At 39.4% G+C, this 26,385-nt stretch overlaps 1 protein-coding gene across 1 annotated transcript in view; it reads right to left on the reverse strand.

Moving 5' to 3' along the window:
- Nucleotides 1–26,385, reverse strand: part of DNAI4 (dynein axonemal intermediate chain 4) — a 603,028-nt gene that overhangs the window by 507,943 nt on the left and 68,700 nt on the right. Inside the window, exons 3-5 of the mRNA XM_053693220.1 lie at nucleotides 11,007–11,095; nucleotides 8,342–8,495; nucleotides 8,107–8,246 (exon numbers count right to left, since the gene is read on the reverse strand). Coding sequence (XP_053549195.1) covers nucleotides 8,107–8,246; nucleotides 8,342–8,495; nucleotides 11,007–11,095 — 383 coding nt within the window. The remainder of the gene's footprint in view (nucleotides 1–8,106; nucleotides 8,247–8,341; nucleotides 8,496–11,006; nucleotides 11,096–26,385) is intronic.

The raw sequence follows: 26,385 nt of genomic DNA on the forward strand, positions 1-26,385 counted from the left end.
AGATTCCTGCCTAATAAATAGCAAGTTTGGATAACTTAAGTAAGGTAACTAACCAGTTGTATTTAACAGCTGTACATGTTTTGCTGAACTCAATATAATTAACGTGGACTTACTCCAACAGAGATACTCAGCCCTCAGGTTAAAATACCTCTCTCCTGTCTGTTTAGACATTTAATGCCTGGCGACTCTGATAAAATTTCATTCTTTCTGTGATTACTTTGAAACACTTTCTCATACCATAGTGTTTTCTAGACAGAAGAGTGATACATTCAAACTTAACCTATTAATCTGCAGTTGTGTTCCACTAAACTTGCTCTAAGCATTACAGCCATGGAGGGCACGTCAAAATACTTGTTTAGGATTGACTATGACAGTAGTGTCAGAGTCGTCCAGGGTAGCTAAAACCTCCTTAAGTAGTAAACAGAGGTGCTCTAGCTTAAATCTGAAGGATAACACTTCAGCATCAGAGGAAGGAATTACACTGTCTGATTCTGAGATCTTACCCTCAGGTGATACCGAAATATCCTCTTCTTCAAATTTATGAGAGGGAAAGTTCGGAATAGATACAGTCGAGACAGAAACCATTCACATTTCCTCTTGCGCTCTCCCTTTAGCAAGGGAATTGGGAGGAAAAGCATGGCACTGTATTACTAATAATACAATAATTTTGGGACACCTGAGGAGAAAAACTGCGGCATATTTTGAACATTGTCAAAAAAAAACCCATAAACAATATTGGCTCAAAAAAACTTAAATTTTGTGTTCCTCAACAAATGAGGAACAGACAAGGACTGGTGGACTATATATTAATTTAAACAAAAAAGATATCTGTAATCTATAACAGAGTCTTGATTCTTAACAGAAATAAATAAGACATATAACATTTTACTAAAATTTTATACAGAAAACAACGTTATTGTTTCTTTAAATTTTAAAAAGCAACTGCTTTATTATTGATGAACAGCAAAAAACTGAACTGTTTAATTTTTTTAACTGAAAACACGTAATAGCTTTATTTTTCACTGCAAAAAATAAAAATACAACACACATCAACAGCTGCTACACCTCAGCTTTAGCTGCTGAGTTTGTCAACCTCGTCGGATTACCGGAAATAATGCGTATGGAAACTGGAACCGAAAATAGAGCTGTTGAAAATAATGTTAAACTATATTAATTCCGTTTTAACTAAAAAACTGCAAGTAGCCAGATTTCTCTCATTCATATTACCATAATTGAGAGAAAATATGTGCGCAACAGATAATCCTACCGCCACACAAGCTCCGCCCCTTCGTGGGCGTGTCCAAATTAACGTGTCAGTCGACATTTTATGTGAAGCTCCGTAATACATAACTGAGTATCACCAACATTGAGCCTATTCTCCTCAAGTCCCCAGTGCCTGCAAATGCTGCCCTATATAATCCCTTTAAGTACATTAGGATTACGGTATAGTTCCAGGAAAAATATAATTTATGCTTACCTGATAAATTCATTTCTCCTGTAGTGTAGTCAGTCCACGGATCATCCATTACTTATGGGATTATATCTCCTCCCTAACAGGAAGTGCAAGAGGATCACCCAAGCAGAGCTGCTATATAGCTCCTCCCCTCTACATCATATCCAGTAATTCGACCGAAACCATACGAGAAAGGAGAAACTATAGGGTGCAGTGGTGACTGGAGTTTAATTAAAATTTAGACCTGCCGTAAAAAACAGGGCGGGCCGTGGACTGACTACACTACAGGAGAAATGAATTTATCAGGTAAGCATAAATTATATTTTCTCCTGTTAAGTGTAGTCAGTCCACGGGTCATCTATTATACCAAAGCTAAAAGTACACGGATGACGGGAGGGACAGGCAGGATCTTTACACGGAAGGAACCACTGCCTGTAGAACCTTTCTCCCAAAAACAGCCTCCGAAGAAGCAAAAGTGTCAAATTTGTAAAATTTTGAAAAAGTGTGAAGTGAAAACCAAGTTGCAGCCTTGCAAATCTGTTCAATAGAGGCCTCATTCTTAAAGGCCCAAGTGGAAGCCACAGCTCTAGTAGAATGAGCTGTAATCCTTTCAAGAGGCTGCTGTCCAGCATTCTCATAGGCTAAACGTATTATGCTACGAAGCCAAAAAGAGAGAGAGGTAGCCGAAGCTTTTTGACCTCTCCTCTGTCCAGAATAAACGACAAACAGGGAAGAAGTTTGACGAAAATCTTTAGTTGCCTGCAAATAAAATTTCAGGGCACGGACGACGTCCAGATTGTGCAAAAGGCGTTCCTTCTTTGAAGAAGGGTTAGGGCACAATGATGGAACAAGAATCTCTTGATTGATATTCTTGTTAGTGACTACCTTAGGTAAGAACCCAGGTTTAGTACGCAGAACTACCTTGTCTGAATGAAAAATCAGATAAGGAGAATCACAATGTAAGGCCGATAACTCAGAGACTCTTCGAGCCGAGGAAATAGCCATTAAAAACAGAACTTTCCAAGATAACAGCTTGATATCGATGGAATGAAGGGGTTCAAACGGAACACCTTGCAGAACATTAAGAACTAAGTTTAAGCTCCACGGCGGAGCAACAGTCTTAAACACAGGCTTAATCCTAGCCAAAGCCTGACAAAAAGCCTGAACGTCTGGAACTTCTGCCAGACGTTTGTGTAAAAGGATAGACAGAGCTGAAATCTGTCCCTTTAACGAACTAGCAGATAAACCCTTTTCTAAACCTTCTTGTAGAAAAGACAATATCCTAGGAATCCTAACCTTACTCCATGAGTAACTCTTGGATTCGCACCAATATAAGTATTTACGCCATATTTTATGGTAAATTTTCCTGGTAACAGGTTTCCTAGCCTGTATTAAGGTATCAATCACTGACTCCGAGAATCCACGCTTTGATAGAATCAAGCGTTCAATCTCCATGCAGTCAGCCTCAGAGAAATTAGATTTGGATGTTTGAAAGGACCCTGAATCAGAAGGTCCTGTCTCAGAGGCAGAGACCATGGTGGACAGGACGACATGTCCACTAGATCTGCATACCAGGTCCTGCGTGGCCACGCAGGCGCTATTAGAATCACAGATGCTCTCTCCTGTTTGATCCTGGCAATCAATCGAGGAAGCATCGGGAAAGGTGGAAACACATAAGCCATGTTGAAGACCCAAGGTGCTGTCAGAGCATCTATCAGTACCGCTCCCGGGTCCCTGGACCTGGATCCGTAACAAGGACGCTTGGCGTTCTGGCGAGACGCCATGAGATCCAGATCTGGTTTGCCCCAATGATGAAGCAGTTGGGCAAACACCTCCGGATGAAGTTTTAGAAAATCCGCCTCCCAGTTCTCCACGCCTGGGATGTGGATCGCTGACAGGTGGCAAGAGTGAGACTCTGCCCAGTGAATTATCTTTGAGACTTCCATCATCGCTAGGGAACTCCTTGTTCCTCCTTGATGGTTGATGTAAGCCACAGTCGTGATGTTGTCCGACTGAAACCTGATGAACCTCAGAGTTGCTAACTGAGGCCAAGCCAGAAGAGCATTGAAAATTGCTCTTAATTCCAGAATGTTTATTGGAAGGAGTCTCTCCTCCTGAGTCCATGATCCCTGAGCCTTCAGGGAATTCCAGACTGCGCCCCAACCTAGAAGGCTGGCGTCTGTTGTTACAATCGTCCAATCTGGCCTGCGGAAGGGCATTCCCTTGGACAGATGTGGCCGAGAAAGCCACCATAGAAGAGAATCTCTGGTCTCTTGATCCAGATTTAGCAGAGGGGACAAATCTGAGTAATCCCCATTCCACTGACTTAGCATGCACAATTGCAGCGGTCTGAGATGCAGGCGCGCAAATGGTACTATGTCCATTGCCGCTACCATTAAGCCGATTACCTCCATGCACTGAGCCACTGATGGGTGTTGAATGGAATGAAGGACACGGCAAGCATTTAGAAGTTTTGATAACCTGTCCTCCGTCAGGTAAATTTTCATTTCTACAGAATCTATAAGAGTCCCTAGAAAGGGAACTCTTGTGAGTGGCAATAGAGAACTCTTTTCTACATTCACCTTCCACCCATGCGACCTTAGAAATGCCAGAACTAACTCTGTATGAGAATTTGCAGTTTGGAAACTTGACGCTTGTATCAGAATGTCGTCTAGGTACGGAGCTACCGCTATGCCTCGCGGTCTTAGTACCGCCAGAAGAGAGCCCAGAACCTTTGTAAAGATTCTTAGAGCCGTAGCTAACCCGAAGGGAAGAGCTACAAACTGGTAATGCCTGTTTAGGAAGGCAAATCTTAGATACCGGTAATGATCCTTGTGAATCGGTATGTGAAGGTAGGCATCCTTTAAATCCACTGTGGTCATGTACTGACCCTCTTGGATCATGGGTAAGATGGTTCGAATAGTTTCCATTTTGAACGATGAAACTCTTAGGAATTTGTTTAGGATCTTTAAGTCCAAGATTGGTCTGAAGGTTCCCTCTTTTTTGGGAACCACAAACAGATTTGAATAGAATCCTTGCCCGTGTTCCGACCGCGGAACTGGGTGGATCACTCCCATTAGTAAGAGGTCTTGTACACAGCGTAGAAACGCCTCTTTCTTTATCTGGTTTGCTGTCAGACATGTTTAAACAGACTAGCAATAACACTAGCAAGCTTGGAAAAAAACTTTTAAATAAATTTACAAGCTATATAAAAAACGCTACTGCGCTTTTAAGAAAACATAAAAATGTGACACAGTTGAATTAACAATGAACCAAATATGTTAAAACAACCAAATTTTAACAGAAAATGTATAAAGTTAGCAGAGGATTGCACCCACCAGCAAAAGGATGATTAACCCCTTAATACCCAAAACGGATAACAGTTGAAATAATAAACGTTTTTATCACAGTCAAACACACTGTCACAGGTCTGCTGTGACTGATTACCTCCCTCAAAACTAGTTTTCATGGAGGAAGAAATAGGAAGACTGTGACTAAATTTTTACTGCGCAATAAAGCGCTAAAATAGGCCCCTCCCACTCATATTACAACAGTGGGGAAGCTCAGTAAACTGTTTTTATGCAGAAAAAAACGACAGCCATGTGGTAAAAATCATGCCCATAAAGTTTTATCACCAAGTACCTCAGAAAAAACGATTAACATGCCAGTAAACGTTTTAAAAATTGAAAATTATGAAGTGTTATTAATAAGCCTGCTGCTAGTCGCTTTCACTGCAGTGCTGGCTCAAATATTACTTTAATATTGACAGTATTTTCTTAGTGAAATTCCATTCCCCAGAAATACCTCAGAGTATACATACATACATATCAGCCTGATACCAGTCGCTACTACTGCATTTAAGGCTGCACTTACATTACATCGGTATTAGCAGTATTTTCTCAGTCAATTCCATTCCTTAGAAAATAATTTACTGCACATACCTCCTTGCAGATGGGCCCTGCATGCTATCCCCTGTTCTGAAGTTACCTCACTCCTCAGAATGGCCGAGAACAGCAAGTGGATCTTAGTTACGACCGCTAAGATCATAGACAAACTCAGGTAGATTCTTCTTCTAATGCTGCCTGAGAACAAACAACACACTCCGGTGCCGTTTAAAATAACAAACTTTTGATTGAAGAAATAAAAACTAAGTTTAACACACCACAGTCCTCTCACACGTCCTATCTTTAGTTAGGTGCAAGAGAATGACTGGATATGACGTAGAGGGGAGGAGCTATATAGCAGCTCTGCTTGGGTGATCCTCTTGCACTTCCTGTTAGGGAGGAGATATAATCCCATAAGTAATGGATGACCCGTGGACTGACTACACTTAACAGGAGAAATAATAAATGCCATATTTTTTCCATAATGAATACAAGTGCCCAACCTTTTTCTGAGTCCTTTTTTCTTTACTAGTCCCAGAAAAAATAAAGTCAGCACTTACCTCATAAGGCAGCTCACTAGGCTTGAGAGGTCCTCTCCCTCACATGGACCTGTGGAAAAATAGATAAAGACTGAGTCATCTTACTCAGGCTTCCAGGATTAGGGCAGCATAAATGTATGGGAGGTGCAGTGAGAATTATGTCCCACAAGTTCCCATTGCTCTAAAGCCACCACTGCTCTAATGAAGAGACTGATATGGACTACGGCTACACCCTAGAACAAAGCAGTACAATATTGCACTACTTAAAAAATAATAAATTCTTGATTGAAGAATCTTTTACTAACACCTAACTTTACCACTTCCTTGCTCTAATGTAGGCAAAGAGAATGACTGGGGTGGGAGGGAAGGGAGAAGCTTTGCTGTGATGCTCTTTGCCGCCTCCTGCTGGGCAGGAGTGATATTCCCAATAGTAATTAATGATGATCCGTGGACTCATTGTGTCATTAGAAAGAAATTGTATTCTCTATCTGAATCATGAAAGACAAATTTTGGGTTTCATGTCCCTTTAAAGTGAAGGTCAATTTTGACGAATTAGTGCCCGGTTTTTAATAATCCTATTAAAAACAAGGGCACTTTAATTAATCAAAATTGACATTTCAAGCGTTTTCTTCAAAAACATACCTTTTAATCCTGAGAGCTGCTGCAGTGCTTCCTCCGCCCGTCGCAAGCCCTCTTTGCGGGTCCAAAATGACGAATCCGGCTCCATCCAATCACAGCATTCCCTGGGGGGAACGCCGTTATTGGACGAAGCCGGATTCGTAATTTCTGATGTAAGCAGAGGCTTCCGACGGCCGGGGGAATCGATGGAGCAGCTTTCAGGATTAAAAGGTAAGTTTTTGAATAAAATGCTTGAAATGTCAATTTGAATTAATTAAAGTGCCCTTGTTTTTTTTTTTGTTTTGTTTTTTTTCAAAAAAGCTTTATTGATGTAAACGAAACAGTATGATAATCACAATCAAACAAAGGTCAAGTAGTAATATATACAGCACATGCTGCGAACATCGTAACCATCAGATTCTAGTTACATCGTTATATGTCAATTGAAGGTCTCACCCACAAAACCGGCGAGGCCTTCCTACAATAGTAACATTTTTAATTTTCTTTCTATATTTTCCCTGTTGTACTAACAATCTTTCAAGAGCTCAGGTATCATATCAAATTAAAGTGCCCTTGTTTTTAATAGGATTATTAAAAACCAGGCACTAATTCGTCAAAATTTACCTTCACTTTAAGCTCCTCTGCAGACCTAAGATAGAGGATCCCATAGAAGATAGCAAACAAATGGATTTTTGTTACCAAAATAATTTGGAACTACCTCCAGTCAAGACCAGAATTTTTGTTCTTTTAAAAGATAGATAATCCCTTAATTACCAATTCCCCAGTTTTGCATAACCAACAGTTATAATTATACACGTTTTACCTCTTTAATTACCTTGTAGCTAAGCCTCAGCAGACTGCCCCCTTATTTCAGTTCTTTTGACAGACTTGCATTTTAGCCAATCAGAGCTGTCTCCATGGTAAATTCACGTGCATGAGCTCAATGTTATCTATATGAAACACGTGAACTAATGCCCTCTAGTGGTGAAAAACTATCAAAATTCATTTAGATTAGAGGCGGCTTTCAAGGTCTAAGAAATTAGCATATGAACCTCCTAAGTTTAGCTTTCAACTAAGAATACCAAGAGAACAAAGCAAAATTGGTGATAAAAGTAAATTGGAAAGTTGTTTAAAATTGCATGCCCTATTTGAAACATGAAAGTTTTTTTGGACTTGACTGTCTCTTTAAGGAATTTTGCACAAAATTAAAGAAATTATTTTCTGTGGTGAATGATTTGTCCAAAACCATTTTTTTCTCTGTGAACATATTTACTATACACTCCACTGGTTGAATTTGAAGATGCCACTTTGAAACTGGGTAATTGAGTAACTTGAATTTAATTTTGTTTCTGTTTGTAAGGTTTCAATGGAAAACAAATGAAAAGCAAAATAGACAGTACTGATCTGCACTCCAATGAAATGGCTCAAAACTTAACTCATGAAAATCTTTGAAAACAATATTTCAAGCCTCAGGAAAAAGGTTGCATAATACAATACAATTTAGGCCAATGTGTGTTACCCCAATATAAGCAATTTTAAAATGATATAGTAATGAACAACAGCTGAGCTGAATACCCTGTAAATATTTTTTAATATACTACAAATACTTTACCTGTATCTTCTAAGACAATTCTTTCACATTGAACATCTTTATTCTTTGGTGCCCCATTAAAAGTTTGCATTGTTTTTTCAGTATAACGATCATTACCGAATCTGTTCTTGCACAGTTCTGAATAAGCATCATTACGCAACCTTAAAATAAAATAAATAAGATAACGTTATTTGTTTTTTCAACATAAAACAATACTTAAAACGGTCATGTTGTGGTAAAAATAAGTCAATCATACTTTACAGATTCAGCTTGTTCACAATCGTTTGCAATAAACATAGGCTGTATGTCCAATAGCCAAATTGTTTCCGTGTCAGTAAGGTAAATGTCAATTATTTTACTTAAATCTTCTGTGGTAGGTTCACGGGGCACAATTTGTTTTGCTTGTATATCTGGAAAAAAAAGTTCATTACATAAAGTTTTTTATTTTCCTAAAAAACCCCAAAACAAACTAAACTAAAAAGGTCATAAAACATTAAGGGCCAGATTACAAGTGGAGCATTATTTTTCGCTAGAAGTAAGGTTTTTGCGCGGGTCGGGTAGCGCTCGTACTACAAGTTGAAAGTAAACCGTTTTTGATGAAATCTTTTTTCCCTACACAGTCAATACATTTTATAGATTTTTATTGCTAAGGGAGATGTTAAATCGGACATGAAACCCCCAAAAATGTATTTTGTGATTCAGATAAAAGCATACTAAAATATCTTTCCAATTTACTTCTGTTATCAAATGTGCTTCACTCTCTTGGTATCCTTTGTTAAAGGAGCAGCAATGGACTTAAATCCTCCAAGCTTACTACTTTTAAAGTGATACATAAGTGAAAATGATTCAGAAAAGCAATACATAATACATCATACTTGTGTCAGGATATCTCACTTAACATTACATGTTTTATATTAAAGAACAAAAACACAATCATTGCATTTCCAGTTCACATAGATCTTATTGAACCAGCATAGCCTGCCATATTAAATCTTATGTGTAATACAACAATTAAAAAAAAATATTTAGAGTTTTTAAAATGACTAATCAGTTGTAATTTTAAAAAATCTTTCTAATTAACTTGTATTATTAAATTTGCTTTGTTCTTTTGGTGTCCATCATTGATGAGAAAACCTAAGTAAGCACATATAACATTGCTGGTATTGAGTGCTAAAGACAGCTGCACGCCCCCTATGCCTACCTAAGTACGTCAGTACCTAGTATGTAATATTGATATTTAGTACTAATAAAAGCCACTAGAATGGTTTTGCATTTTTTAGAATACAAATGGTGCACTACCAGCGAAGTCTAAGGTAGACCTTTAACACTTCAAATGTATATTTTCAGTGATTAGTGTTAGCAAGGTCTTGAGTTTGTGTCCAGTTGAATCAATACTGTTTTATAATCTCTTATTTTCAGATAAAATTAAAAATAGTGATGAGCGATATTCTATAACCTATAGCCATGTGGTACCATGGGTATTTGAAACCCAGGGCCTGATGATCAAAAAGTCGCAGACGTGGAGAGAAATCTCGCCAAATCTTTGGGGGCTTTTTTTGAGCATTATTTTGCAATGTAGGTTTCTCTCCTTCATATCCAGAGCTCGACATAAAGAGATAAACAAATCTCATGAAAAAAATTTACTTTTTAAAAGTCTTTGAGGGGCCTTGTGGTACTGACAATACGTATTAGAGCATCTTGCCAGAGCGGAGAGGTTTATATCATTGGGCCCCCAGAGAGGATGTACACCACCAGTAATATGTGACAAATGTCATTCAGTTGCAGCACATACTCATTGGCATCTCACGGTGAACATACTTAGATTGTCACCATCAGATTTCTGGCAGTGGCTCCTATACCAGTTGGGCACAACGCTACAATGTGCATGACAAACTCCCAGTAAAGGTTTGCAAGATTATCTACAAATGTGATTTAGATTTAATTTCTTTTACTAACTTCATTGTTTTTATCTATCAATCTACTTTCTTAAGTAGATGAAGATGGACTGTGTTTTGTTTTACTTGTTCTTTTAAAGGACCAGTACCAGTAAATACAGTAGATTTTCATAACTAACAAATGCATGATAAAAATACAATGCAATAGCACTTAGGGGTCAATTTATTAAACCTCAGGCGGACATGATTCGCTATAGCGAATCATGTCTGCCCTGCATCGCTAAATGTCTACAGTGAACGCTGTCAGTATTTAACATTGCACAAGCATTCCACAAGAAATGCTTGTGCAATGCCGCCCCCTGCACATTAGCGGTCAATCGGCCATTAGGGGGTGTCAATCATCCGATCGTATTGGATTGGGACGATTACAGTCCGCCACCTTTTAGGTCTTGCGACTGCTGCTTCTTAACTTCAGTTTCCAGATCGCCAGAAACTTTGGGTGGATTAAGCAGCATCCGCTGCTTATTAAATCCGCCCCTTAGTCTAAACTTCAAATGAGTAGTAGATTTTTTTTTTTATGACAAATTTCAAAGTTCTGTCTATTTCCACTCCCCCTGTATCATGTGATAGCCATCAGCCAATCACAAATGCATATGCGTACCATGTGACAGCCATTAGCCAATCACAAATGCATATACGTACCATGTGACAGCCATCAGCCAATCACAAATGCATATATGTACCATGTGACAGCCATTAGCCAATCACAAATGCATATACGTACCATGTGACAGCCATCAGCCAATCACAAATGCATATATGTACCATGTGACAGCCATTAGCCAATCACAAATGCATATACGTATATGCTGTGAATTCTTGTGGTTACACACAATGTGTAAATGTAACAAGATGCGCATTAAATTGGGAATCGCATGCTCTACCTGAATCATGAATGAGTGTCCCTTTAAGTAACATAGCTTTCCATGTCTCTTTAAGACTTAAATATTAATATCTTTTAATTACCAGGTAAACTGAGAGACACCGGCTCCTCTATTTCATCTGTAAAGGACTCCATGCTTGATTTTGAAGACGTGCTACCTCCAAACGTTGATCTATGGAAAAAGCAAATAAACAACGCTTGCAAATAAAACAATTACATTATATTAGACAACATCATTCTTACATACAGGGGGTAATAAATCCATTACTAAAGGGGACAATAAAATTAATCATCTAAAAATCTTACACAACAAATAATTGGAAAGTTGTTTAAAATTGCTGCTCTATCTGAATCATGAAAGTTTCATTTTGATTTGAGTGTTTGGTCATTTTGACTTGAGTGTTCGGTCATTTTGACTTGAGTGTTCGGTCATTTTGACTTGAGTGTTTGGTCATTTTGACTTGAGTGTTAGGTCATTTTGATTTGAGTGTTTGGTCATTTTGACTTGAGTGTTAGGTCATTTTGACTTGAGTGTTATGTCATTTTGATTTGAGTGTTCGGTCATTTTGATTTGAGTGTTCGGTCATTTTGATTTGAGTGTTAGGTCATTTTGACTTGAGTGTTTGGTCATTTTGACTTGAGTGTTCGGTCATTTTGACTTGAGTGTTAGGTCATTTTGACTTGAGTGTTAGGTCATTTTGACTTGAGTGTTCGGTCATTTTGACTTGAGTGTTAGGTAATTTTGACTGGATAGGGAATGGCATTTTAAACAACTTTCTATAAATTTTTCTTAGTTCCCTTAGTATCTTTTGTTACAAAAGTAATCCTAGGTGATCTCAGAAGCAGCAGTGTTTGCAACATTGTTTATTGCAGTACTATACATAGTTACAAACACTGCTGCCATAGACTGCTAAAGACACTAGCACACTCCTAAGCTCCTATAAGCCTACCTAGGTTTACTTTTCAATAAAGGATGCCAAGAGAACAAAGCAAATGTAATAATAAAAGTCAATTGGAAAGTTGTTTCAGAATGCATGCAATCTGAAACATGATTGTTTAATTTTTACTTTGTCCCTTTAAATGGAGGTGTTTATACCTCAGTTCACATGCCATTAAATATTGCACAGCAGATCCAACACATCAAGTAAATAGTTTGTAGTACAGTGACATTTCCTATTTTAGCATTTTAATTAAAGCAGGATATTATTATATTTGTAAAAATTGGGTTAAGCATCAGCGTGATTTAAAGCCTGGGAGGGGGGGGGGGGGACAGAATAAAAAAGAAATAAATTAGTGCAACCTAGATGTACCTTATAAACAAAAAGCCATAATAAGTTTTCAACAGGTAAAAAGATATTGAAAAATATATTAAAAAAAATCAGTGTGAAAAGTTTTTTTTCTGGTTTTGTGAGAAGTCTCCATAAGACGTATCTGGTGATTTCAGGTGGTACAAGTCAGTTGGAAACCGTTAACCTGTATTTCTGATAGCCTCTAGTGGGAGGGATGGATAGCTGTTTGGGAAGGATCAGGGAGGTAGGAGCATTGAAGAGGGATCACTACACTGCAGAAAAAAAAAAAAAAAAATTAAAAAGAAAAGAAAAAGCCCTAAACTGCATACTGGCAGATTGTCTGCCAGTACCTAAGTTGGTGGTGAGGAGTGTGAGTGGTGGGGGGAGAGATCTGTTTGAGAGGGGTCAGGGAGGTGTCAAGTGGCAGGGTAATACCCACATTACAATAATATTGCCCTTACCAGCTAACTAATTAACCCCTTCACTGCTGGGAATTTCAGAAGTGTGGTTTGCAGCTGCAATTAGCAGTCTTCTAATTACCAAAAACTAATTACAATACCATGCAAGTCTGCTATTTCTGAACAAAGGGGATAACAGAGAAGCTTTTACAACCATTTGTGTTATGACTGCACAAGCGGTATGTAAATATTTTCAGTGAGAACACCACTTGTGTCATTAAATATACTAAAATGGGCCTAGATAACTGTTTTTTAAAACCAGTCCTCGGGCCTCCCTAACCAGACAGATTTTCAGGAATAACCTGGGTGAGAGCAGGTTCATAACCATGTTTATTAATAAGCTGATTATTTCACCTGTGTTCTAGTTCAGATATCCAGAAAATCTGGCCTGTAAGGTTGTCTTAAAAAATATATAGTTTTGATAGGTGACTAAAAATAAAAAAAAAGGCATTATTTTTTTTTAAATGGAGGGATAGCAAACATGCTAAAATTTCTCCCGTGGGCAAGTTTTTCTGTGAAATTTCCTGGGTTTAAAGGGTTAATATAATTCCATTTGTTAAAGGGACAGGATACAAATTAATGATTCAGTTAGAGCAATGGTTCCCAAAGTGGGCGGTACTGCCCCCTGGGATTACTGAGGGGGGCACTAATAGGCATTAGAGATGGAAGGGGGAACTAGGATTACCATAGGGGCATTAGTAGGTAAGGAGTGGAAGACTATTCTAGTGGGTCCCCTCAAGCTCAATGATCATAATTAGTTTAGTCTAGATCCATTTCTTATGTACCACTAACAGGCACTAAAGCACAAGTGAAATAATTAGTTTATGGGTCAGAGCAGGTTAGTAACCATGGTTACTAATCATCTGATTATTTCACCTGTGCTCTAGTATATATATATATACATACAAACAAAGTGCACTCCAGATCCTCCTAGTACAGCAGCTTCGGGTGCTAACAAAAACACGATATATCCAATAACAGAAAGCACTCCAGAAGTCTTGTTAATTATATCACCTTTAATCGTTTAAAGGTGATATAATTAACAAGACTTCTGGAGTGCTTTCTGTTATTGGATATATATATATATATATATATATATATATATATATCATGAAAACCTAGCCTGTTAGGGTAATTGAGGATTGGAGTTAAGAAACACTGGTTTAGATGTCTAAAGCAAACAATTTTCTTGCTTTTATTTGGCATTTTACAGCTCTCTGCTTTTAAGGATTGTCCTTTTAGGTTAACTTCGGTTTATCTTAAAGTGATGGTAAATCTAAGCGTTTAAAAAACGCTAGGATTTACCATCACTTAAAATAAACTGTAGTTTCAGTCATCACAAAAAAAGGGTCCTAAACTCAGTCTGCAAGTGCCGCGGCAGCTTGCTAAAGTCAGAGCCTCTTACCGCTCACGGCAAAGCACTCTTTACCAATAAGGTGACGTTTCCACTATTCGTTTAAAGAAGAGTGCTATGCCCTAGGCGACCGGAGTCTCTGACTTAAGCGAGGAGCCGCGACACAGACAGGGTGAGTTTAGCACCTTTTTTTTAATAAGTGATGACTGAAACTACATATTTTTTTAAAACGCTTGGATTTACCATCACTTTAAACTTTTTTTTTTCTGAATGTGATTGGTTGCAGTCACTGGTTTAGAAGGCCTGTATTCTTTATTTTACTACTACGCTCCAAGCAAAGAAAAAATAAAGATTTCTAAACATGGTGACATAAAACCAGACACTGAGAATCTGATATCATTTTATCAAGCCCACCTATCACATTACACATTTTTGAACAGTGAAATAATTACTAAGATTACTAGTGGAGCGCTATAGTTAGAATCTATATTACAAATGACACACTGTTTGAATTACTGCAAACTTGACATTGAGCGGCAATGTCCGCTCGTATTACAAGTTGAAAGTCAAACTCAATCACGTTTAATGTTTAAATGTTTTATGCAACCTGAAAGTTTCCCTAAAGAGTTAGGCCAGAAGCAGGTTAGTAACCATTGGCTAATTTGAATTTGAAAATTAAAATTAGCCAAAGGCGGTACCTGGCATTCAAAATTCAGTGTGCAGCATTTGACCGCATGAAGAGAATGTTAGGGACGGAAGATCCGAAGATAAGAAGATGGATGAAGATAGAAGACCGCCGCCAGGATGAAGATGAACCGCCGCCGCCACGTAGGAGCCGGATTAAACTTTGGTGAGTATAATCATTGGGGTTTAGTGACAGGATTTTTTTTAGGTGTTTTTTATTTTATTTTTTTTACAATAGTTTTTTTTTTTTTGGGCAGCAAAAGAGCTAAAATCCCTTCCAAGGGCAATGCCCAACCAAATGCCCTTTTTTAGGGCAATTTTTAGAGTATGTTTTTTAGATAGCCTTTTTATGGGGGTGTGGGGTTACTTGTAGAATGGGGTAGTATTTATTTTTGTGAAAAAGAGCTAAAGCACTCTAGGGCAATGCCCTTCAAAAAAGCTCTTCTAATGGTTATTACTTTAGTTTAGAGTTAGTATAGATTTTTTATTTTGGGGTGGGGCATTAGTTTTAGAATAGGCATAACTGTTTGTTGTTGTTTTTTTGGTAAATTGTTCTTTTTTTCTGTAATGGTAGCTTTTTTATCCATGCAACATTAGTTGCTGTTTTTTATTCAATGTAATAACACAATTTATGCTTACCTGATAAATGTATTTCTCTTGTGGTGTATCCAGTCCACGGATCATCCATTACTTGTGGGATATTCTCATTCCCAACAGGAAGTTGCAAGAGGACACCCCCAGCAGAGCTGTAATATAGCTCCTCCCCTAACTGTCATAGCCAGTCATTCGACCGAAAACAAGCCGAGAAAGGAGGAACCATAGGGTGTAGTGGTTACTGTAGTTTAAATTTAAAAATTACCTGCCTTAAAATGACAGGGCGGGCCGTGGACTGGATACACCACAAGAGAAAGAAATTTATCAGGTAAGCATAAATTGTGTTTTCTCTTGTAAGGTGTATCCAGTCCACGGATCATCCATTACTTGTGGGATACCAATACCAAAGCTAAAGTACACAGATGAAGGGAGGGACAAGGCAGGAACTTAAATGGAAGGAACCACTGCCTGTAAAACCTTTCTCCCAAATATAGCCTCCAAAGAAGCAAAAGTATCAAATTTGTAAAATTTTGAAAAAGTATGAAGCGAAGACCAAGTCGCCGCCTTGCAAATCTGTTCAACAGAAGCCTCATTTTTAAAGGCCCAAGTGGAAGCCACAGCTCTAGTGGAATGAGCTGTAATCCTTTCAGGAGGCTGCTGTCCAGCAGTCTCATAGGCTAAGCGGATTAAGCTTCTTAGCCAAAAAGAAAAAGAGGTTGCCAAAGCCTTTTGACCTCTCCTAACAAAGCAGATGTTTGACGAAAATCTTTAGTAGCTTGTAAGTAAAACTTTAAAGCACAGACCACGTCCAGATTGTGTAACACAAGGATGGAACCACAATCTCTTGATTGATATTCTTGTTAGATACCACCTTAGGTAAGAACCCAGGTTTGGTACGCAGGACTACCTTATCCATATGAAAAATCAGATAAGGAGAATCACATTGTAAGGCAGATAGCTCAGAGACTCTACGAGCCGAGGAAATAGCTACCAAAAAAAAAAAAGAACTTTCCAAGATAAAAGTTTGATATCTATGGAATGAAGAGGTTCAAACGGAACTCCTTGAAGAACCTTAAGAACCAAGTTTAAGCTCCATGGTGGAGCAACAGGTTTAAACACAGGCTTGATTCAAACTAAAGCCTGACAAAATGCCTGAACGTCTGGAACATCTGCCAGACGCTAGTGCAAAAGAATAGACAGAGCAAAAATCTGTCCCTTTAAGAAACTAGCTGACAATCCTTTTTCCAAACCTTCTTGGAGAAAAGATAAAATCCTAGGAATCCTGACCTTACTCCATGAGTAACCCTTGGATTCACACCAATAAAGATATCTACGCCATACCTTATGGTAAATTTTCCTGGTGACAGGCTTTCGTGCCTGTATTAAGGTATCAATAACTGACTCGGAGAAGCCACACTTTGATAAAATCAAGCATTCAATCTCCAGGCAGTCAGCCTCAGAGAAATTCGATTTGGATGGTTGAAAGGACCCTGAAGTAGAAGGTCCTGTCTCAGAGGCAGAGACCATGGTGGAAAGGATGACATGTCCACTAGATCTGCATACCAGGTCCTGCGTGGCCACGCAGGTGCTATCAGAATCACCGATGCTCTCTCCTGCTTGATCTTGGCAATCAGTCGAGGGAGCAGAGGAAACGGTGGAAACACATAAGCCAGGTTGAAAGACCAGGGCGCTGCTAGAGTATCTATCAGTGTCGCCTTGGGATCCCTGGACCTGGATCTGTAACACGGAAGCTTGGCGTTCTGGCGAGACGCCATGAGATCCAGTTCTGGTTTGCCCCAATGGAGAATCAGTTGTGCAAATACCTCCGGATGGAGTTCCCACTCTCCCGGATGAAAAGTCTGACGACTTAGAAAATCCGCCTCCCAGTGCTCTACACCTGGGATATGGATAGCTGATAGGTGGCAAGAGTGAATCTCTGCCTAGTGAATTATTTTTAAAACTTCTAACATCTCTAGGGAACTTCTTGTTCCCCCTCGATGGTTGATGTAAGCTACAGTCGTGATGTTGACCGAATGAAATCTGATGTACCTCAGAGTTGCTAACTGAGGCCAAACCTGAAGAGCCTTGAATATAACTCTTAGTTCCAGAATATTTATTGGAAGGAGAGACTCCTCCTGAGTCCACGATCCCTGAGCCTTCAGGGAGTTCCAGACTGCACCCCAACCTAGAAGGCTGGCATTTGTTGTTACAATAGTCCAATCTGGCCTGCGAAGGTCATACCTTTGGACAGATGGACCCGAGATAGCCACCAGGGAAGAGGATCCCTGGTCTCTTGGTCCAGATTCAGTTGAGGGGCCAAATCTGTGTAATCCCCGCTCCACTGACTGAGCCTGCATAGTTGCAGCGGTCTGAGATGTAAGCGTGCAAACGGCACTATGTCCATTGCCGCTACCATTAAGCCGATTACTTCCATACACTGAGCCACCAAAGGGCGCGGAATGGAATGAAGAACCCGACAGGAATTTAGAAGCTTTGATAACCTGGACTCCGTCAAGGTAAATTTTCATTTCTACAGAATCTATCAGAGTCCCTAGAAAGGAAACTCTTGTGAGTGGGGATAGAGAACACTTTTCCTCATTCACTTTCTACCCATGCGACCTCAGAAATGCCAGTAACTACGTCCGTATGAGACTTGGCAATTTGGAAGTTTGACGCCTGTATCAGGATGTCGTCTAAATAAGGGGCTACTACTATGCCCCGCGGCCTTAGGACCGCCAAAAGCGACCCTAGAACCTTTGTAAAGATTCTTGGGGCTGTAGCTAATCCAAAGGGAAGAGCTACAACTGGTAATGCCTGTCTTGAAAGGCAAACCTGAGAAACCGATGATGATCTTTGTGTATCGGAATGTGAAGATAAGCATCCTTTAGATCCACTGTAGTCATATATTGACCCTCCTGGATCAGTGGTAGGATGGTACGAATAGTTTCCATCTTGAACGACGGAACTTTGAGGAATTTGTTTAAGATCTTTAGATCCAAAATCAGTCTGAAGGTTCCCTCTTTTTTGGGAACCACAAACAGATTTGAGTAAAAACCCTGTTCCTGTTCCTCCTTTGGAACTGGATGGATCACTCCCATAACTAGGAGGCTCTCGTACACAGTGTAAGAATGCCTCACTCTTTATCTGGTTTGCAGATAATTGTGAAAGGTGAAATCTCCCTTTTGGGGGGGAAGCTTTGAAGTCCAGAAGATATCCCTGGGATATAATTTCCAACGCCCAGGGATCCTGAACATCTCTTGCCCACGCCTGGGCGAAGAGTGAAAGTCTGCCCCCTACTAGATCCGTTACCGGATAGGGGGTCGTTCCTTCATGCTGTCTTAGAGGCAGCAGCAGGCTTTTTGACCTGCTTACCTTACTATGTAGTCGGTGCAGGGTTAGGTACCATCTGGATAATAGCTTGTAGTTCATTTCTGCAAACACTAATAAAGGGGATGACTTTTTGGTTTCCACAAAAATGTGGCTCCATTGGGCTTCGGTTAGGGTGAGATTAAGCTCTTTTTCCCATTTAGCTATATATGAAGGTTGTTTGGCAGGGTATGAGCCTTTCAGTAGTTTGTATATGATGGAGATGTGGGATCTCGTCATGTCTGAAGTCGTGCAAAGTATTTCTAAAAAGAGTTGAGAGGTCTGGTAAGGTCATCGGTATGGGGGCTGTTAACTATGGCATTTCTTAATTGTAGATAGGGAAACCAGAGGTGGAAAGGGGGGCCGAGCAGCTGGGAGAGTTCCTTTTGCGAGCGAATCTGGCTTTTGTTAAGCACCTGTTAAGTCTGCAGGGACATTAGAGGGAGAGCTAGCAATGATTGGGGTTTGCAAGGAGTGTGAATGTAGCAAAAGAGGATTATTAAGAAGAGGAGTGAAGGGAGAGGGTATGGCCGAGACTAGGTTGTCTGAGGCTAGAGTTTTAGCCCATACTTTCAAAGTAGCAGCCACATAGTAATTTGTGTGGGCTTCTGGGGGTTTGTGCCTGGGAAGGGTCCAACACAAATCTCCAAGATTATATCCGCCAATTAAGGAGGATTCTAAGTGTACCCAGGGCTTCTGATGATGGGAATATTTGCACGCCACTATCCGCGCTAAGTGGGCCGCTCTATAGTACGCAGTGAGATTTGGGGCCCCTAGACCACGGTGCTCTCTATCAAGGTATAACGTGTTCTTAGTCACTCTAGTGCGTTTCTGAACCCAGATAAAAGAGTCAAACAATTTTTGCTGTTGTATTAAGTACGAGGGAGGAATATCTAGAGGGAGGACCTGAAACAGGTACAGATATTTGGGAAGAAGTTTTATTTTGAACGCATTAACCAGTCCCATCCAGGAGAGATGGCCTTGCTTATGCCATGCCTCAAGGGAGGTCTGGGATTCCCTCTGGAGGGGGATGTAATTCAGGTCAAACAGATCCGACTGGGTGGGGGAGATATCTATTTCCAAATAACGTATCTTGTTTGTGATCTGGAAAGTGGTGTGAGACATAATAGATTTAGTGTCTTCCTCCGATATATGAAGGGGCATTAATTTAGACTTTTCCATGTTGACTAAGAAGTTCGAGACCTCCCCATAGCTTTCTAGTTCTAGGAGCAGTGCTGGTAATGATGTGGACGGGAAACGAATCGAAAATATGATGTTGTCCGCATTAAGGAGGCATTTTTGTTGAGACTGCCCAAAAGTCATACCCTTAATGCTATTGTTTTTCCTAACCTTGGCGGCCAGCACCTCCACAGTCAGGGCGAACAGTAGGGGAGAGAGGGGGCATCCCTTCCTCATGCCATTACTGATTGGGATCTTTCGGGATAGTGTGTTGTTGGCACTAATGCTAGCAGTTAAGCCAAAAAGAGATCAGTGTTTCTGAGAATCCGAATTTCGCCAGGGTGGCCCAGAGAACGTCCCAGTCCACCCTGTCGAAAGCTTTTTCCGCATCTGTGGAGAGTAAGATAACAGGGGTCTTAGTGGTATTGGCAGTGAATACAGTTTTAGGACTCGAATAGTGTTATCCTTGGCCTCACGACCAGGAATAAAACCCCCCAAAAATGTGTTACAGGAGCACCAGGTTAGTGGATAAAATACATAAACTAGCCTGCTAGGATTAAGGCAGAAACCGAAACCGGTCAGCCTTTTTCTCATCTGTTCAACTAAATAATTTTGTGTGTTCTTACCCAGGGGTTATGATACCCTATTTTATCTAAATAAAGTTTATGTATTTTATCCACTAACCTGGTGCTCCTGTAACACATTTTGTTGAAGTTTGTTTGCTTAATGGCCAAACAGTGAGCACAGGTTCTGGATACTAACTGCGGATGGAGGGCCTTAAACATTCTGCATTTGACTGATTTTATCCAAGGGAATTTTGTGGAACCCCAGGCGCCACCAAGAAGAATTGCCAGGTAAGGACAGAGTACACCTGGACAATGGATAGGAAGAGGTGAAATAACTGGGTTTGAAAGTTCCTGTAGCACTGGATACAGCATCTGAACCTGAGAAGGCATTCTACCAAGAAACTGGAAAGTGGTGAGTCATTTTACAGATTTTGACATACAGATGCTTGTTGGTGCTTCCCTTGTGAACTAAATTGTGGGGGCTGTTTGGGGGAACACCCTCACTTTTCTATATTAACAACAGTCTATTCTATGAAGTAGTTTTTCAAAGACTTTTTCTATTTATATATGGACAATAGTGCACACACCTGAATTGTTTCAGTTCCCCTGTTTGTTTGTTATAATAGGAATAAAACCCACCTGGTCAGTGTGAATAAGTGAAGGGAAGATGGTGTTTATTCTAATAGCTAACAATATGGCATATAACTTGACATTAGTATTAATCAAGGAGATGGGATAATTAGAGACTTGTTCCGTATCCCTTCCCGGCTTTGGAATAACAGTTATTGTGGCTTCCAATAAAGGCTGAGACAAGTGACAGTCATGACCTAGCGAATTATACATTGTTAAGAGATGAGGACTCAGGTGAACTTTAAACAGGTGATAAAACTTGGGTGTAAATCTGTCTGGGCCAGGGGCTTTACCCTGAGGGAGAGTTTTAATTGCTAAGAGGATTTCCTGTAAAGTGTGAGTCTAGGGACTCTTTGTTTTCTATGGTTAGAGTAGGGAGTTGGACTTGCAAAAGATAATTATTGATCCTGGTAAGTTTGGAGTCTGATTGTGAGGTTGGGAGATTGTATAAGGAGGAGTAGTAGTAAACAATTTGGTTGACTATTTCCGTGTTTTTAGAGAGTGAGGATCCAGATGGACCGCAATTTTAGAGATAAAGGTTTTATATTTCTTCTTTTTGAGAGACCTAGTCAGTAAGCGGCCAGTTTTATTGCTTTCAATGTAGAATTTAGATTTAGATGTAAGTGCATGTAAATAGGCGTTTTTAACTAGGTGTTGATTGAGAGCCTCTCTGTCCTGTTGTGACTGCAAAAGGAGCTGAGGAGAGAGGGGACTCTGTTTTAGAGCTTTTTCGCTATTTTGAAAGTTTGTCACTAAGGACAAATATTGTGCCGCCCTTTGTTTGCGTATTTTGTGTGTGTGATTTAGGATCACTCCTCTTATATAACACTTATAAGCCTCCCAATTGTTAGTAGCAGAGGTAGCGATGGAATTATTAAAGTTAAATATTCAGTAGTTTTTTCTACTATGTCTGTGGTTATAAGCGGGTCTGAAAATATGTGTTCATTAAGTCTCCAGTGTTGCTGGTGATGAGGTCTAGAAGACCATGAGAAGGTGGAGCATACCATACTGTGATCGGACCAAGTGGTGTGGTGAAGCCTAGAGTTAATTAGCATAGTTAGGGTATTTTGGTCACACAGAATGTAGTCTAAACGGGAGTATGAGCGTTGTGGGTGGGAAAAAAATGTAAAGTCCTTTGTGGTGGGATGTATAATCCTCCATGTGTCAAAAAAGGGTATTGTCCTGATAGCTTGCCAATTAGCTTTAATCTGGTTATATCGGATATAAGATTTACCTGTGGTTGTGTCAAGTGCTGGGTTAATCGGAAAATTAAAGTCACCACCTAAAATTATTGGGCCTTTAGATATATCCATTAATTTGTTGGTCACTGTGCGAAAGAAGGAGGGGGAGGGGCAATTGGGGGCATATGTGTTGGCCAAAGTTAGGGGTCTACCGTAGTATAGTCCTGGTCTTGGTATTTATGTAAAAGAATGAAGGAAGAGCCCCTCCTGAAAGAGATACATACTCCGTTGTGTTTGGATGGTCCTGAATTCAGGAAATGTTGGTCAAAATATAAGTGAGAGTGGGTTCACTGTTTTTTTTTAAATGCGTCTCTTGAACCATTATAATATATATATATGCTTTTTTAATATATATATGCTTTTTATAGAAATCATGGAACACTATGGAGCGTTTCTGCGGGGATAATAAACCTTTAACATTTTGTGAGGCAATTTTAAATTGTCTTACTGCAGGATGTTGTGCCATATGTGCTTAAGTGAGATCATGGGGGCTAGTTATCAAGCCGTCTACTTTTCTGGCTTCGCCGGCCCAATACGTCCGCCTAAGCTCGCCTACCTTCGCCGCCGCGGACCTGAAAAAATACGCCTAAGTTATCAAATAAAGCTGTCAAAAAGCCGCGGGGCGATGAGCAGCGGACTGTGACAGTTATCACTCATCCGATCTCGCTGCCCTTCGGCTTTTTCCCAGCTTTATTGCTAGCCTGTCACTAAGCACTCACACTAAACTGCACTGTTCTACCCCCTATACCGGCGCCCCCGGAGCCCCCCGCAACTCAATAAAGTTACTAACCCCTAAACCGCAGCTCCTAGACCCCGCCGCAACTCTTATAAATGTATTAACCCCTAAACCGCCGCTCCCGGACACCGCTGCCACCTACATTATACCTAGTAACCCCTATCCTGCCCCCCCTATACCGTCGCCCTCTATTATAAAATTATTAACCCCTATCCTGCTGATCCCGCACCTCTCCGCAACTAAATAGTTTAACCCCTAAACCGCCGCTCCATGAACCCGCCGCAACCTATAATAAATTTATTAACCCCTATCCTGCCCCCCACTACGCCGCCGCCACTGTAATAAAATGATTAACCCCTAAACCTAAGTCTAACCCTAACCATAACGCCCCCCTAACTTAAATATTAATTAAATAAATCTAAATAAATTAACTCTTATTAACTAAATGAATCCTATTTAAAACTAAATACTTACCTTTAAAATAAACCCTAATATAGCTACAATATAAATAATAATTATATTCTAGCTATCTTAGGATTTATTTTTATTTTACAGGTACCTTTCAATTTATTTTAACCATGTACAATAACTATTAAATAGTTATTAACTATTTAATAGCTTACCTAGCTAAAATAAAGAGAAATGTACCTGTGAAATAAATCCTAACCTAAGTTACAATTACACCTAACACTACACTATACTTTAATAAATTATTCCTATTTAAACTAAATACTTACCTGTAAAATAAACCCTAAGATAGCTACAATATAATTAATAATTATATTCTAGCTATCTTAGGATTTATATTTATTTTACAGGTAACTTTGTATTTATTTTAGCTAGTTAGAATAGTTATTAAATAGTTATTAACTATTTAATAACTACCTAGCTAAAAGAAATATAAAATTACCTGTAAAATAAATCCTAACTTAAGTTACAATTAAACCTAATACTACACTATCATTAAATTAACTAAATAAACTACCTACAAAGAACTACAATGAAATACAATTACATAAACTAACTAAAGTACAAAAAATAAAAAAAGCTAAGTTACAAAAAATAAAAAATTAAGTTACAAACATGTTAAAAATATTACAACAATTTTAAGCTACTTACACCTAATCTAAGCCCCCTAATAAAATAACAAACCCCCCCAAAATAAAAAAAATCCCTACCCTATTCTAAATTACATAAATTTCAAAGCTCTTTTACCTTACCAGCCCTTAAAAGGGCCATTTGTGGGGGCATGCCCCAAAAAGTTCAGCTCTTTTGCCTGTAAAATAAAAATACAACCCCCCCCCAACATTAAAACCCACCACCCACATACCCCTAATCTAACCCAAACCCCCCTTACAAAAACCTAACACTAATCCCCTGAAGATCATCCTACCTTGAGTCGCCTTCACTCAGCCGAGCCACCGATGGAACTGAAGAGGACATCCGGAGCGGAAGAAGTTAATCCTCCAAGCGGCGCTGAAGAAATCTTCCATCCGATGAAGTCATCATCCAGGCGGCGCTGAAGAAGTCTTCGATCCGGCCGATGTCATCTTCAAAGAGGCGCTGAAGAGGTCTTCTATCCGGGCGAAGTCATCTTCCAAGCCGGGTCTTGAATCTTCCTTCCGCCGACGCGGAACCACCTTCTTCACCGACGGACTACGACGAATGACGGCTCCTTTAAGGGACGTCATCCAAGATGGCGTCCCCTCAATTCCGATTGGCTGATAGGATTCTATCAGCCAATCGGAATTAAGGTAGGAAAATCTGATTGGCTGATGGAATCAGCCAATCAGATTGAGCTCGCATTCTATTGGCTGTTCCGATCAGCCAATAGAATGCGATCTCAATCTGATTGGCTGATTGGATCAGCCAATCGGATTGAACTTGAATCTGATTGGCTGATTCCATCAGCCAATCAGATTTTCCTACCTTAATTCCGATTGGCTGATAGAATCCTATCAGCCAATCGGAATTGAGGGGACGCCATCTTGGATGACGTCCCTTAAAGGAGCCGTCATTCGTCGTAGTCCGTCGGTGAAGAAGGTGGTTCCGCGTCGGCGGAAGGAAGATTCAAGACCCGGCTTGGAAGATGACTTCGCCCGGATAGAAGACCTCTTCAGCGCCTCTTTGAAGATGACATCGGCCGGATCGAAGACTTCTTCAGCGCCGCCTGGATGATGACTTCATCGGATGGAAGATTTCTTCAGCGCCGCTTGGAGGATTAACTTCTTCCGCTCCGGATGTCCTCTTCAGTTCAATCGGTGGCTCGGCTGAGTGAAGACGACTCAAGGTAGGATGATCTTCAGGGGATTAGTGTTAGGTTTTTTGTAAGGGGGGTTTGGGTTAGATTAGGGGTATGTGGGTGGTGGGTTTTAATGTTGGGGGGGGTTGTATTTTTCTTTTACAGGCAAAAGAGCTGAACTTTTTGGGGCATGCCCCCACAAATGGCCCTTTTAAGGGCTGGTAAGGTAAAAGAGCTTTGAAATTTATGTAATTTAGAATAGGGTAGGGATTTTTTTTATTTTGGGGGGGTTTGTTATTTTATTAGGGGGCTTAGATTAGGTGTAAGTAGCTTAAAATTGTTGTAATATTTTTAACATGTTTGTAACTTAATTTTTTATTTTTTGTAACTTAGCTTTTTTTATTTTTTGTACTTTAGTTAGTTTATGTAATTGTATTTCATTGTAGTTATTTGTAGGTAGTTTATTTAGTTAATTTAATGATAGTGTAGTATTAGGTTTAATTGTAACTTAAGTTAGGATTTATTTTACAGGTAATTTTGTATTTCTTTTAGCTAGGTAGTTATTAAATAGTTAATAACTATTTAATAACTATTCTAACTAGCTAAAATAAATACAAAGTTACCTGTAAAATAAATATAAATCCTAAGATAGCTATAATATAATTATTAATTACATTGTAGCTATCTTAGGGTTTATTTTACAGGTAAGTATTTATTTTTAAATAGGAATAATTTATTAAAGTATAGTGTAGTGTTAGGTGTAATTGTAACTTAGGTTAGGATTTATTTCACAGGTACATTTCTCTTTATTTTAGCTAGGTAAGCTATTAAATAGTTAATAACTATTTAATAGCTATTGTACATGGTTAAAATAAATTGAAAGGTACCTGTAAAATAAAAATAAATCCTAAGATAGCTAGAATATAATTATTATTTATATTGTAGCTATATTAGGGTTTATTTTAAAGGTAAGTATTTAGTTTTAAATAGGATTCATTTAGTTAATAAGAGTTAATTTATTTAGATTTATTTAATTAATATTTAAGTTAGGGGGCGTTAGGGTTAGGTTTAGGGGTTAATAATTTTATTACAGTGGCGGCGGCGTAGTGGGGGGCAGGATAGG

Source organism: Bombina bombina, chromosome 10, assembly GCF_027579735.1.
Source record: "Bombina bombina isolate aBomBom1 chromosome 10, aBomBom1.pri, whole genome shotgun sequence".
In the NCBI taxonomy this organism is placed as follows: Eukaryota; Metazoa; Chordata; class Amphibia; order Anura; family Bombinatoridae; genus Bombina; species Bombina bombina.